This window comes from Etheostoma cragini, chromosome 20 (assembly GCF_013103735.1).
Source record: "Etheostoma cragini isolate CJK2018 chromosome 20, CSU_Ecrag_1.0, whole genome shotgun sequence".
In the NCBI taxonomy this organism is placed as follows: Eukaryota; Metazoa; Chordata; class Actinopteri; order Perciformes; family Percidae; genus Etheostoma; species Etheostoma cragini.
Window position 1 is genome coordinate 10,399,582 of NC_048426.1, and position 17,005 is coordinate 10,416,586.

Here is a 17,005-nt window from a genome sequence, read left to right on the forward strand (position 1 = left end):
TATTTCTCTGATTATTGTTATTTCACTGCCATTGTAATGTGATCATGTGTGTATCACTCTTTCAGAAACATCTTAAACTTTCTGGCGGCATTTTTGTTTGATACAGCACACGTTTCCTGGATGGTGATCAAAGGAAAATACCTAAGGACATTATCTCTCATATCAATCTTGCTTGTGTCCCATCTTTTTATCTTTTTACTTGACTTATTACTGTTTTTGTTTTGTTTTGCCTTCCAAATCCAAAGTCAACAGCTATAAGCATTTTGCAGATATGAGTTTAAAAGGAACTGTGCAACTCATTCATAACTACTCCAGAACTCTCAGACATTGTGTACTAACAAAAGATGGTCTTTGTTTCTTTTGTTTTGCACCGCAGGTTTGGTCCCGGCCTTGTGATCTACTGGTATGGTTTCATAGGAGAGCTGGACTGCCAGAGAGACAGAGGTATCCTGCTCAAAGACTGCTTCCCAACAGACATCGTCACCCTGTGCCATGCCACTCAGCAGGACCGACTGCCACAAGTGCCAGAATAAAGACAAAGAGTGAGAAAAGCAAAACAAAGATGGAAGGAAAGAAAGAGGAAGGGAATTGCAAGAACAGGGGTGGATATCTAGATCCGGAAGCAATTTGGCTTTCCTGCAGTGTGAGACGAAAAATCTGCCCTGAACTCCACCTGACCCTCCGTCTCTGTCTGTCTCTCCTTTCCTCTCTTTCACTGCGCCAAAGCTACCACATGTAAACACACACCATCTTTCTGTATATCTGACAGCACAGGGTCAGATTCATACCTGTGTGCAAAAACACCGTCTTGGAGGCTTTCCTAGTTGTTGGTCAGCTCCTGGCCCCTGGATGGCCTCTAGTAACGGCCTGGGTGAGAGCCAGGGCCAAAGCAGGACATAAGGCTCTTCCTTATCACACCCAAAGCCCTGGCCTTTGTCACTCCTTCCTCCTCCACTCCATAGGCAGATAAGACAGGTGCGGTCTGGGGGCTGGGTGGAGGCCTGTCTCTCACCTGCGTCACTCAGTGCCCTCTCAGTCACTCTTCAGGGGGGTAAACAGAATCATTTCTGTTGAAAAATGGCTCTCTGTGACCTTTTCTACTAAATGATTTGAGGTTGTTTTTTTTTTTTAGAGTTGTCTTAATTAACTATAATAAAGGAACTATACATCTTCATATTTTGGGTACAAATTCTTACACAGCTCCCACTAATCTCAAGTGTCAACCCTTTTGATGCTACACATAACAAGTGTTTCAGTTTTTCTACTGGGCTAGTGTGTAAGGTGTTGAATAAAGGTACGTTTGAATAATACTCGTTTTAAATTGTACTTTTTGTCATCATCAATTACCGTTGAATATTTTTGTATTTAATTGGTTAATGCATTGTGTGTAAAAGTTGGAGGGAAAAAATTGCCGTCACAATTTCCAAACTAACAGTCCAAAACCCAAAGATATTAGATTTGCAGTGATATAAATGTCATTCTGTATAGTCTATACGTTTTCTTTCTTTTATTGACTGACTGATTATTCGTTTCAACACTGATCATAGTTCACTAGGGTTATTTTATTGGCCTAAAGTCTGTACTAAATGTATATCTTATAAGCTGTGTTAACTAACATCATAGCAAGTCAAGTAGCCGGATGTTACAGTCTACTACACTCAACGAATTAGGGTGTGTTTTGTCCAAGAGATCTGAGGTCACAGTCTAATACAATGCAAAGTGATAAGGTCTATGTGTCACCTCCCTGAGTGCTTTTGCGGGATTGTAAAAAAATAAAATAAAATTCAGTTCTTTTTACGTTCTATCCCACACTTCAAACTGTGATAATGTAAAAAAAAAACATTTGTAATGGTTTGTATTATATGTGTGTTTATTATTAATAAATATGTTTTGATTCTTGATTTTGAGTATGCTCTTGCCATGAAAGTGTATTATATACTTTAAGCTTTGTGAGTGCTTCAAGGTACGTACATTAGAAACACCTGATTTCCGTGTAACGGTGTGACCAGCAGTTGTCTGTTTTATGAGCAGATACCAATGGAAGAAACACAGCCGGGCTAGGGGAACCAGAAGTGAACATAAAGTTGAGTGATGCTTTAAGAGGCAGATATGCACAGCCTATAGGGGGTCCCTGTCATGTCCTCTTCTTTATGTCATACAAAACGATGAGAGGAAAGAAAGTGAAAGGTTGAAGAACCCTTCCACCACATCGGAGAATGCACCTTATAACAAGATGTGTGTATTGTGCTCCCCAACTGTTGCAGTATTGAAACTGAGTAAATAAGAGAATTTGTTTTATAATGTACAGATCTTTCAGTAGAGAGACTTCGTATAGCTGTCCATCAGCACTTGCCTACAGAGAGATACATTTAAAGCAGGCCTTCAGGTGAAATGTACAGGGAATGACATGATGTTCTCCATGTCTTCACAACAGTGAAATCATTCCCCAACCTGAGCCACTCCAGTTCTGTTACTGAGAAGAACTCCCCATATATAGAATCAAAATAAGCCCCTCTATGTTTGTTCAGCACAGTCATGCACCGCTCACACAGTTAGAGAGATATGGTATGTGGGTGTTAAATACCACTAAAGTGTTGCTTGATTTGTTACCCTTAAACCCCTAACCCTCAGCCGGCTCGCATACAGGCCTTGATCCCTCCATGAGGAGGCCAGTGGGTCACTGCCGGGTCGCCAGGCGGCCATGGCTTCCTCTGTCAGGCCCCCCCCCCCCGCTCCATGTGGTACAAAACAACTGTCCCCATGTGTCCAGTTAAACTCAGCCCTATTGCCTGGCCATGGAATGCTTAGACATCAGTTTATGGCTCCTGTTGGACACAAAAACAGAGCTATTTTACTCAGGGAGGGAAAATTCTCTATTGAGCAAGAAAAGAAAAAAAATGGAAAACAGCAGATTCAGTTCCTCTCAAGTTTCAAGCCTTCCTGCCATTGTTTTCCAAGATGGCTGTCACACAAAAGAGGAGTCAGGGTCAACTCTTATAAATTAGGTCCTGCACACAATGCAAACTAAATACAGTTTTTTTTTTTTTAAATCTACTTGAAAGGCGAGGGCCGACATCGGCGTCAGCTGATTGTATTTCCATGATGTGAGTGCAAATATAGAAAAAAAAACTTCCATCTGATAATTTTTAAGAGCCAGACATCATTATTTTGTGTTTTCCTAGACCTCGTCTCCCACCTCTTTTAGATTCATTGTTCTTGTCACAACAATGGAGCACTCGAGTGTTCTCCAAATAAGGCCAGATTGGAGAGGTTGTTTCCTGGGGCCAGGAACACCAGTACTGTGGAGCAATGTCATCCTCAAGAAACATCCAGTAACAACAAGACTCAACATAAAATACTGACTTGCTATGTACTATGACCATCGTTTTTTAATGACATACTGTACTATGACAATTTTTAACATACTCTACTATGGCTATCACTTTTTTGACAAGCTATACTATGAGAATTTCAACATACTATACAATGACTTTTTAATCGGGGGGGTTTTGACATACAACTGTTTGCAGCCTACTTTGCATGGTGGCTCAGTGGTCAGCAATGCTCCGACTTCACCAATAAGCAGCACAGACTGTGACCATGGTTCAATACCTAGTTGAAGCTCAACTTTTCAAAATTATAATACGTAATGAATAAAATAAATATAAAATATGCAGAGCGCTCTGATATACAGCATTAAGAGGCTTCAATCTGGCAGATGTAGCATGCAAGAAATGTCCCCTCAATCAAAAACAGGCATTATGAGTGATTGCACCACAGTTTTCCCAATTGAAAATTGAAAAACAAAACATATTTCTGTACAGAAAACTAATTTTTCTCCTCAGTTTTTTGGTTGGATGTTCCACATGGGTCTGAAATAAAAGTTTATTGTCACGTCAAATGCCGAGGTATTTATATGAATCCAAAATTTCAATTTGTCCGCCACGAAGTGTATGATTAGGCCAGGGGAACTAGAGAACATAATCTATTTTGTCTTGTCAAAATTCAAGACAAGCTTATGGCTGATAAGTGGCCGCTGAAATTCATTAAAAGCAGTCTGCAGGCTTGCCGCCAGAGCCAGAGTTTGGCAAAAACAACACAAAATTGTGTCATCCACATAACTATGGACATCATGATGCAGCGAAGGGAGGAAAATATTATTATGTACAGAATGAACAGAAGTGGACCAGAAATAGACTCGTGAGGAACACCTTTACTCAACACAAGAGATCTGGATTGAACACCATTGCAGACAGATATTTGGAAAACCAGCTGATCTAAACCAATGTAGGACAGTTTGTTTAATAACACAGTAGGGTCTACAGTGTTGTAAAGCCTCAGACAAGCCGATGAAAATGGCAGCACAAGGTTGACAGTTATCAAGACCATTCAAAATTAAGCATGTGTTAGTGTTGAAGCTGTAACAGTACTATGTCCTTGTCTGAATACTTTTGACTATGACTTTTTCGAAATACTACTGGGACTTTTTCATCTCTTTTCTTTGACATACCATACTATGACTTTTATATCACTATTTTCAACATGCTATACTATGACTTTTTGGACATTTTCTATGACCTTTTATCACTTGTTTGAACATACAATACAACGACTTTTATACAATACATTTTTCATAATACTGTACTACGACTTTTTTTGACATACTATGCTATAACTTTTTATCACTTTTTGTCAACATACTACACATTAATTTCTTTTCACTTTTTTGACATACGATACCGTGACTTTTTATCACTTTTCTTTGACATATTATACAGTGACTTTTTTCGACATGCCATACCATGACTTATTTATCACCTTTTGAGGTCCACTATACAATGAAAGCGACAACTATGACTTAAACAGAGAGTTTGGTGTGAGGTCAAATAGTTAAGGGTGATAACAGGATGCTTGGAAGACAGAAGGTTCCCTGTTCAAATCTTACTGGGAGTATTTGCTTTCAAGACAAACTTAACAGTAATGATATAGAAAAGTTTATAGATACTGTCTATCTGAAGCTCTGTTGCTTTGAAAATATAAATGCACTTTCCAACATTCTAAAAAACGTTTTTTAATTTATCCAACGCACTATACTATAACTGTTTTTCACTTTTTTCAACATGCTGTACTATGCCTTTGTGTACATGCTATACTATGACTTTTTCATCACTTTGTTTGACATACTATTGACATTTTTATAACTTTTTGACTTACTACACTATGACCTTTTTTTGACATGCTATGCCATAACATTTTTATAACTTTTTAAATCACTTTCTTCAACACACTATACTATTGTTTTTTTTACTTTTTTGACAGACTATACAATGACTTTTTTATTCCTTTTTTTACACACTATACTTTGACCTTTTTCAACGTACTATACTACACTTTTTAACACTTTTTTTCAATACACTATGCTACTTTTTTCAACATACAATGCTATGACTGTTTTATCACTTTTGACTTTTCTGTCATGCTAACTGTGACTTTTTTGCCATACTATAATATAATTTTTTTAGTAACTTTTTTTTACACATGATACTCTAACTTTTTCAAGATATGATACTATGACCTTTTTATCACTTTTTTTCTCATGCTGTACTATGACTTCTTAAATACAACACCATGTCTTTATTCTATGTAGTGTACTATGACTTTTTTACGTACTATACCATGACGTTTTATTACTTTTTTCGACAGACTATACAATGACATTTTTAAAACCTTTTTCTACATACAACGCTATGACTTTTCAATAGCTTTTTTGAACATACAATAATTTAATTTTGTGTCATTTTTTTATCGGCGTACAATACAATGACATTTTTAGACATGGTACATTATGACTTTTTATCACGTTTTTGACATACAATACTATGACCTTTTTCGACATACTATACTATGACCTTTTTAAACATAAAATGCCATAACTTTTTCTACATACTATACTATAACATTTTATGAACTTTTTTCAACATACTACAACATCACTTTTTTAATAACCTTTTTCTACACACAATACTATAACGTTTTTCAACATACAATACTCTGACTTTCTTATCACTTTTTTGACATGCTATAAATTGTCTTTTTTAAATACAATACTATTTCTTTATTCTATAAAGTATGCTACGATTTTTTGCCATACTATACTATGACGTTTTATTAATTTTTTCAACATGCTATGTTATGACTTTTTATCCCTCTTTTTTCAAAATAGTATATTATGACTTTTTATCACTTTTTTTTACATACAATACTATGACCTTTTTCTACATACTATACCATGACTTTTCATCACTTTTTTCTACACACTATAATATTGCTTTTTCACTTTTTTCAACATACTTTTTCATGAAATACAATACTATGTCTTTGTTCTATATACTATGCTATGACTTTTTTGGACTTACTATCCCATGACGTTTTTATCACTTTTTTTTACATGTTCTGCTGTGTTTGTTGACATGATATACTGTGACTTTTCAACACTTTTATAGATTTGTTTTACTATGAATTTCTTTGACATACACTACTATGACTTGGTGACATACTATACTAAGTCTTTTTATCACTTCTTTCAACTATGACTTTTTCTCAACATCCTACACTGTGACTTTTTTTGACACTTTATACTATGACTTTTTTGACATGCTATACTATGACTTTTTTTGACATGCTATACTATGACTTTTTTTGACATGCTATACTATGACTTTTTTTGACATGCTATATTATGACTTTTTTATCACTTCCTTTATTGACATGCAATACTATAACTTTTTTGACATACTATACTAGGACTTTTTTAAACATTTTTTCGACATACTATAATGTAACTTTTTTAATAAGTTTTTTCTACACACAACATTCCAACTTTTTCAACATACAATACCATGACTTTCTTATAAAGTACATGCTATACAGTGACTTTTTTAAATACAATACTGTGTTTTTATTCTATAAACTATGCTATGATTTCTTTGACATACACTACTATGACTTGTTGACATACTATACTAAGTCTTTTTATCACTTCTTTCAACTATGACTTTTTCTCAACATCCTACACTGTGACTTTGTTTGACACGCTATACTATGACTTTATTTGACATGCTATGCTATGACTTTTTTTGACATGCTACACTATGTGTTTGTTGACATGCTATACGGTGACTTTTTTAAATACAATACTAAGTCTTTATTCTATAAAGTATGCTATGACTTTTTTTGACATGCTATACTATGACTATTTTTGACATGCTATACTATGACTTTTTCAAGACATGTTATATTATGACATTTTTATCACTTCTTTTATTGACATGCAATACTATAACTTTTTTGACATACTATACTACGATGTTTTTAAACATTTTTTCGACATACTATAACATAACTTTTTTAATACGTTTTTTTTACACACAATATTCTAACTTTTTCAACATACAATACCATGACTTTCTTATAAAGTACATGCTATACAGTGACTTTTTTAAATACAATACTGTGTCTTTATTCTATAAAGTATGCTATGATTTCTTTGACACACAATACTATGACTTTTTGACATACTATACTAAGTCTTTTATCACTTCTTTCAACTATGACTTTTTCTCGACATCCTACACTATGACTTTTTTTGACACGCTACACTATGACTTCTTTGAAATGCTATACTTTGCATTTTTTTACATGCTATACTATGACTTTTTTGACATACTACACTATGTGTTTGTTGACATGCTTTACAGTGACTTTTTGAAATACAATACTATGTCTTTATTCTATAAAGGATGCTATGACTTTTTTGACATACTATACTTTGACTTTTTATCACTTTTTTTTACATACAATACTATGACCTTTTTCTACATACTATACCATGACTTTTCATCACTTTTTTCTAAATACTATTATATTGCTTTTTCACTTTTTCCAACATACTTTTTCATGAAATACAATACTATGTCTTCGTTCTATATACTATGCTATGACTTTTTTCGACTTACTATACATGACTTTTTATCACTTTTTTTGACATGTTCTGCTATATGTTTGTTGACATGCTATACTGTGACTTTTCATCACTTTTATAGATTTGTTTTACTATGAATTTCTTTGACATACACTACTATGACTTGTTGACATACTATACTAAGTCTTTTTATCACTTCTTTCAACTATGACTTTTTCTCAACATCCTACACTGTGACTTTTTTTGACACTCTATACTATGACTTTTTTTGACATGCTACACTATGTGTTTGTTGACATGCTATACGGTGACTTTTTTTACATGCAATACTATGTCTTTATTTTATAAAGTATCCTAGGACTTTTTTTGACATGCTATACTATGACTTTTTTTTGACATGCTATACTATGACTTTTTTTGACATGCTATACTATGACTTTTTTTGACATGCTATATTATGACTTCTTTGAAATGCTATTCTTTGCATTTTTTAAATGCTATACTATGACTTTTTTGACATACTACACTATGTGTTTGTTGACATGCTTTACAGTGACTTTTTGAAATACAATTCTATGTCTTTATTCTATAAAGTATGCTATGACTTTTTTGACATACTATACTTTGACTTTTTATCACTTTTTTTTACACGCTATACTATGATTAAGCTATGACATTTAAAAAAATGTTTTTGACATACTATAACATCACTTTTGTAATAACTTTTTTCAACATACAATACTATGACTTTCTTGTCACGTTTTTTGACAAGCTATACTACAATTTTTTTTATTAAATACAACACAATATCTTTATTCTATTAAGTATACTATGACTTTTTTGACATGCTATACTATGACTTTCTATTACTTTTTTGGACATACAATACTATGACCTTTTTCTACACACTATACTATGACTTTTTAAATCGCTTTTTCTACATACTATAATATTGCTTTTTCACTTTTTTCAACGTACTTTTTCATGAAATACAATACTATGTCTTTACTCTATATCCTACAAATGACTTTTTGACATACTATACTACGTCTTTTTATCACTTCTTTCAACTATAACTTTTTTGGACATACTACACTATGACTTTTTTGACATCCTATACTATGACTTTTTTATCACTTCTTTTATTGACATTCAATACTACAACTTTTTTGGCATACTATACTACAACTATTTTAAACTTTTTTTTAAACACGATACTATGACTTTTTCTTCATACTATACTATTATATTTATATCACTTTTTCGACATACTATACTATTATTTTCTTACCAAATGTTTCGACATACTACACTATGACTTTTTTATCACGTTTCATGGCAAGTTATGATATGAGTTTTTTGACACGCTATACTGTGACTTTTTCACTTTTTAAGATTTATTATACTATGAATTTTTTCAACATAATGTACTATGACTTTTTTAACATGCTACACTGTGACCTTTTTCAACATACTATAAAACAACATTTTTATCACTTTTTTGACAAACTATACCATGACTTTTTTGACATGCTATACTAGGACTTTTTATATCACTTCTTTTCATTGACATACAATTCTATAACTTATACTATAACCTTTTTGACATTCTGTACTATGACCTTTTTCTACATTTTTTTCTACATACAATACTATGACTTTTTCTTCATACTATACTATTACTTTTCAATAACGTTTTTCAACATGCTATTATTTAATTTTTCCCTTTTTTGACATTCAATAGTATGACTTTTTCATCATACAATAACATGATTTTTTAAGTACTTTCTTCGACATGCTATTATTTTGCTTTTTCACTTTTATTGACATTTCGTACCATGCTATTTCATCCCTTTTTGCGATATACTATACTATGACCTTTTATCACTATTTTGACATACAATACAATTACTTTTTTAAATTCTATGTTATGAATTTTTAATCACTTTCTTCTTACTGTAATATTGCTTTTTTCACTTTTATTGACATACTATATTTTGACCTTTTTTGACATACTATACTTTGACCTTTCTCGACACACTATACTATTCTTTTTACAACTTTTTTCAATATCCTACTGTACTATGACTTTTTTCGACATGCTATACCATGTCTTTTCCTCACTGTTTTAGATTTACAATACTATGATTTTTTTTTGACAAACTAATGACTGTTTTATCACTTTTTTCCATCATGCTATACTATGACCTTTTTTTTATAAACTATACCACACCTTTTTTATCACTTCTTTCAACATGGCTAGATAGCCTTTATTATTATACTCATGGTCCATAAAAACAACAACAACAAAAAACACACTGTATTATGACTTATTTTACAAAATACTATACTATGATCTTTAACAACATACAACACTATGACTTTCTTATCACGTTTGTTGACATACTATACTATGACTTTTGTTGACATACTATACTATGACTTTTTATCACTTTTTTCCACATAAAATGCCATGGCTTTTTCGTCATACTATACTATGACGTTTTCATAACTTTTTTTGAGATGATATAATATTACTTTTTTAATAACATTTTTCTAAGTACGATACAATGTTGTTTTTCAACACACAATACTGTGATTTTTTTAATCACTTTTTTCAACATGCCATACTTTGACTTTTTCAATATACTATATTCTGACTTTTTTAACAATTTTTGGGGGGGGGGCTGCACACAGCTACTGGGCTGCAGTGGCTAGAGAAAGGTTTTTTAAACTTTCTTTTCAGCTTGCTCTCATGGCCACATTTCTTACTTTTATCCACACAAATTATGCAGTAATACGTTCACAAAGGCTTTCAGTTGCTGACAAAGAGCTTATTCTATCGATACACCGTAATGTTTAGGCTTTTTTGAGGCGTTTTCGGTGGGAAGTTTACCACGACTCTTTCAGTTAATCTCAGTAGCAAGCCGCTTACAAAAAAATAGGTTTGATGATTGAACATCGAAGGCAGGGCAAGGCTTGATTACTGCTAAAAGGACCAGATGCCTCGCCTTTACTTTGAAAGTTTGCCAACTGTTTTTTGGGTGAACAGTGTCACAGCTTTTTGTCAATCCAGTTTATTTGTTTCTTTTTATTTTCAGTCTCTGAACAGTTTATTGTGTTTCCTTCTATACCATGACACTGCACTTTTTCCCAGACAGAAACATTACAATTACAGACCAATATGACCAAAAATACAACATTGCATTTGATTGTGTGTTTCCTGAATGTGTTTACACCTGTCCTTTTCTCACTTTTTTTATCCATTTATATTGCTTCAGCTACTTTCCATGCTTGACCAAATCTTATTCAGGGATTCATTCTTCATTCAAGTCTAAAAATGTTCCACATCTTTCATTCATTAGGAGATTTATACAACTTATAAATTATTTTCCTACTTTTTCTAAATATTCAACACAGCTGATTGAGATTTCCTAATTTGACTCATTCATAATTTTTTCAGTTTCATCTTCATCCAAAGTAAACCCTGGCAATTCAATTTAGCATCCGCTTTTCCAAAAACGTTAATACTATATTGGTATTGTTCCAGTTTGAGACATTTTTATTACATAAAATGATTTCCACTTTTCCAAATTTCCCCTATATCTTCCCCTTTTACACATTTAACCAGCATTGCAGTGCAGAAACACCTTTCTATAACATGTTACACTTTTGTTTATACATTATAGATATTATTCAACATTTCATTTAAATTCATCATAATAAAAACCATTCCCACTTTTCCAACTATCTTCACTAAATCACATTCTTCTTGCGCAACTATGTCAGCAATCCAGTTTAGCTTTAGCATTTTAGCTTTTCAGCATTCATAACCATTTTCTGCAGGGAATTTCTAGTAAATCATGTTTTTCCTGTTTCCTGGAATTGCCAATAAACATGCAGAACTATTTAGTTACACATTTTGTTCCATATTATAATATTGGTTACAACTCTTGAATCTGTGACTCCCATGTGTCAGATTAATTTGATGCAGTTCACATCATCCACTCGGTCTGGCCTTGGCCTGCAGGCTATTGGAATTCCACTATTCACTCAGATGTACATCTTGGCCGAATCTCTTCCACATCCTGCTGTTTAATGCCTCTTCAGACAAGCTGCTAGATAGACCACTGAGACGTGGAATGAGAATGAAGGACAGACCCGTAGACAGACTGAAGGGTAGGTTCCATCCCTCCAGCAGACCACCAAACGGACTTACTCCATGCTCCTGTGTTATTTATGTGGAGAGAGCTCTGGCCTGTTTTCGCCCCAGGCAGCATAGTGCTTTTAGTAGGACTCCACTCAGCCTCCCTTAGCCAGCAAGACATCACAGGGTGGAAATAAATAAAAGTTCTCCTGGTAGAGTCAGCGCAGCCTGTTTGAAATTAAAAAAGCACTTTTAAGCGGGCTTGAATGGGGGGGGGGGGGGTGTAGCAGCTTCTCTGCCTCAAGCTGAAGCAGATACGAAGGGTTTTAATTTCTTTAATTTTTTTCACCCCTGACACTGATGATGGGATCACATGCACCCAGGGCATGACCACTGAAATATTCCATTTCTGACAGCGCTAAATGAGCAACTCAAGTCGCTGTCTGTTAAATGTAACAGCTTGGTTGTGGAAACCCTAGTATCTTAGATGGTATTCGATGTTAAACAGTAAGGTGTTGACTAAGCTTCTTGCTAATTGAGGTATTCCATTTGAAGCCAAGCTCCCATTTGTAAAAACAGTGGCACTCTCGGTGTAACCTATGCCTTCAAATAAATCCAGGACTCATATTTGGAGTTCCTTCCAGTGAGACCTGATACACCATGTGTCTGTGGCCATCGCTGAGGCCTGTGACATCCTGAATTTAGCCAAGATATTAAACATCAGCCATGTTTCACAGTGGCTATTTTTGCTGTCATCTTTGATTCATCCCCAATGTTTTAACATGTATTGGCATTGATAAAAAGGAGGAGGTGAATACCACAGAGGAGCATGGAGAGTTTGGAGGGAAAAAGGTTTGTCAGTGCGTTTGTGGTTGGAACCACAGGGGTGACAGCCTGCATGGAGGATGCCTGCTTCAGCATCGGCCACCGGAAAGGTCAGCCCTCCCTGAGTGGCATTTGGACTGTGACAGAAGTGACCCAGAAACTGTGTCATCTCCTGTTCTCAGCAAGGGTCCAGGGGAGGCCCAGTAACATCCAAGAGTACAGGTACAGGCTAGCATGAGGACGGGCGGGGGTGAGAAGAACAGCAGGGAAGAGGAGAGACAGAGGAGGAAGAGACAGCTGTAGACGTATGAGCACTGGTGACATTCTAAAAGATTAGAGCTGGGTTGTAGGGACGGTGGGGGAGGCTGGAGACACAATTTGATTGAGCCAATGCAAACACTGGCTCACCCTTTCCCTTATCCTCTATTTTTGAGCACGGTTGCCTGATGAGAGCTGTCGCAAGCTTGTTATTATGAAATAAGTGCACTCAGGAGGAGGTGGGGCTACTGTACACAGGCGGCGGTGACCATGGAGACGAGCATAGCTATTATGGGATGCATCGACTACAAGTTTTGATTGGTGCTGAGAGCAAAGCTTGAAACCAGGGCATAATCAGAGCGTCTAATACGGTTGATCTGGCACGGAACACCACGCTCATTCAGAAGTACCCTTGCATTTGTCAAAACAAGCCTCACACTATTCTCACTCACTTTTCCCTCAGAATGAATAAAGTATCTATCTATCTATCTATCTATCTATCTATCTATCTATCTATCATTTATCACACCGCAAAAGAATCCTGGCTCGAAATCCTGCTGCATATTTGAGATGACTCCTCCATTATGTACAGACTCAGCTTAATTTTGGAAATATTTGAAAGAGCACATGTGATTGCTTATGTTATTCAATTGTTGCCACTGGCAACAAAATATTTTTCTGTGCTGGGAAATTTTGCAGGGCAGAGATGGAAGCAGCCGTTTAGCCGGAGGAGTTGAGAAAAAGGAAGAGGCAGAGAGGGAGAAGAAAGCACTAGTAAAAAAAACTTTTTATTCTTTTCTTTGTTGTGATGCTTTATGAGTATTTTGTTGGGCCTTCACTGTGCTGAGCAATTAATTGTTTGGCTAAAAGCACCATGCCAGCTCCAGTGCTCCTCAGCTAGAGAAATGGGGGCCATTTATCACTTTTACAACTCATTTTCACCCCCAAAACATTCCCTCTTGGGCTGGATACAACCTCGCTGCTGCCATGTCCTTGAGTTCCTGTTGACAGGTAAATATACACTTCCATTCAAACACATGTCCCACATCGTCTGTATTTGACTTATGGGAGGTTAGCCTGTATGGGATCAATGTTGCAGTTCCTTTTTCAGAGACTTGATGATGTCATGTGTACTATGGGTTGTGGGTCATGAACCTGTTGCTGCAAAAAAAAAAAAGCAACAGTCACTCACCCAACTGTCTTATCTCAGAGTCAATGAGGAGTGCATGAGGCAACACGTGTGCTGCGATGGAATTTCATGCACACTTTGAGGAAAAACTTAAATAAACCCAATCTTGCACACTCTCTACAGTAACTTCAGCACATCACTCCACTGACAACTCTCCAGTCCTCCAGGGATACTCGTCAGGTCACACAAGAGGGAAGAATGAATGGAGCGATGTGATGTTGTCATTCAAATGCAATGGATCACTTGAACTCCATTGCCCTGTTGTAATGACCCTGTGTAAGGACCTGTAATGTGGTTTTCCCATTGGATTTGTGAGAAACCCTATGCCAGGCCATTCAGGTACGCAATAAAGTGCTTTTCACTTTCTGAGGACTTCCTGTCTCCAGTGGCGTTCTCCATTAACTCCTCACAGACAGACAAGAGCCTTTCTATTGGCCCAGACACTCTTTATCGCAGCAGTTATTCCCTCCAGGTACGGCGCTACCTGGCCTGCAGATAAGATAGGAAGCCGGCTGCCTGTCATTATTGGCAGATGAAGGCTATCAGAATATTGACAACAGTTTACACTCCTTGTTGAGAAACAAAGTTGGACTTGTGAGACAGTGGCACACAGTGCTTGCATTGTGTAGAGAGGACATTTGAAAGCCCAGGTTCCCTGTGGTCACACACCCAAATACACTTATGTCACAGCCTGCACTCCCCTCCTCTTCCCCCCCCCCCCCCCCCCCCCCCCCCCCCCCCCCCCCCTCCCTTATCCTCCTGCTCCAGCTCCTCTTCAGTTGGCTACTATTTATTCCCACCAGCTGTAGTGATGAGCTAAAAAAGTTCTCGACACCAGCTATTGCTTTTCATCACTGCAGCTTCCCACTGCTAACAGGGACCTTGCTAGTGTCCTACCTCTCTCTCTCATTGGCTGTGTACCGGAGGAACACAGCCAAGTTATCACGGGGAAATTGTAAGATATATGAAATGTATTTAGTACGATTCCTCACACCATCAGTCATTGACCAAAAATGAAGAAAACAGGATGCCGCATCACGCTGATGGTTCTCTAGCTGTCACGTGGAAGCGTTTGCATTCCTTGTTACAGTTTGTTCTGTAATCCGAAGACACATTCAGGTCCTTCGTTTTCAGTCGTTCCACATCTTGAACTTTGAAATGAATTTACTTTGTTAATTTCTTGACTTTTGATATGCCCATAAACTGCCATGATATCAGTCTTTGGCAAAAAAAAAGAGTAAGTTAAAAAGAAAATACGGTTGTATTTTTTAAAACATTAAATTAAGACGAGTGCTTTTTGCCTTATAACCGATAAAGTTACAATCCCCCGAAGCTGCTACTTGTTCACAACTTGTCACCGGAAGTGCAGTTTGTCGTTATTAATAAAGCCATGTTTTATATATATATAAAAAAAGATAATCGATTTTAAGACGTTGAACGTGTTTTTATTTGCATTTAAAGGGACTACAAATGCGTTCAATTAATTTTCCAAACGAAATGATCGTATTTGTTTTTATTTTATTTGCGTAGAATTCTAATATAACTTGTGTAGATAGGCCTAATGTGGGCACGTTAAAATAATATGGAAGACACATTCTAATAATAAATAAATAATCCATAGCCTACCTATGTTATCATTATGATCATTATCATAAGTATGCTATTAGTATCATTATTATTGTCATTATTACTATTCCCCTTATTATTATTTTAAATGATTTCTTATGTATTTTTAAAGCATTGGTAGCCGATTGTTATTTATTTTGTAGAATTATGGGTATATGAGTGTTATTCTAATCATTATTAAAGCATGTAGGCTACATAATGAAGTGGACCACCTCTGTGTCTCCTTGATTTTTTCCTCCAGAGGAAACGCTAGCCTGTAACTCCATCCCAGTGACCCCCCCCCCCCCCCCCCCCCCCCCCCCCCCCCCCCCCCCCCCCCCCCCCCCCCCCCCCCCCTGTCTTTTCCGTATACAGACCTCCATTCCATAACATTGTTTTGAAAAATAAGGAGAGGTTTTAACTGCCATTCGAGACGCTAATGGTTACCGATTCTATATACTTTCAGTCATAATCTTCAAGTGGGCCGTGATTAATGATGTCGGTGTTGGCCCCTGGCTGGAGGACTTGAGCCCTGCTGCCTTGCTCTTCTAGCTTTCTCTCTTTCCTTTAGACACACAAATAGTCTCGCTCGTGCACAGCTCTTGCATAGATGTTGCTCGCATCCCTCTCTCTCTCTTTCTCTCTCTCTCTCTCTCTCTCTGTCACACACACACTCTCAGGAAGGGGAGTCGGGCAACAAGTCCCCAGGTGCGAGGCAGAATATTGGCCCCACAATCTATCTTTACTGGTTTCACCATCAACGTGGCCGCCTAATGCATGCATGAAGAGCTCTATAGCTGTGAGTAAATATGAGATGAGAGTCTTTGGAGGTCACGTTTACTGCTGCAGGTCAGGCTCTTATCACAGAGGAGGGACTGTGAGAAAAACTGTTTGTATGATTCCTTTGAGTGCAGGATGTGCGAGAGCTGACAGTCTTCTCGATATTTAGAGCACACACGTGAATGAAAGCTTCTCGGGAGCTGCTGTCACAACAGGCCTC

At 36.3% G+C, this 17,005-nt stretch overlaps 1 protein-coding gene across 2 annotated transcripts in view; it reads left to right on the forward strand.

The window, feature by feature from the left end:
- cdin1 (CDAN1 interacting nuclease 1) overlaps positions 1-534 on the forward strand; it is a 53,925-nt gene extending 53,391 nt beyond the window's left edge. For both annotated transcript variants that reach the window (XM_034858345.1, XM_034858347.1), the window contains one exon: positions 377-534. In XM_034858345.1, the coding sequence (XP_034714236.1) occupies positions 377-533 (157 nt within the window). In that variant the 3' untranslated portion in view covers position 534. The remainder of the gene's footprint in view (positions 1-376) is intronic.
- The last annotated feature ends 16,471 nt before the right edge of the window (positions 535-17,005 follow it).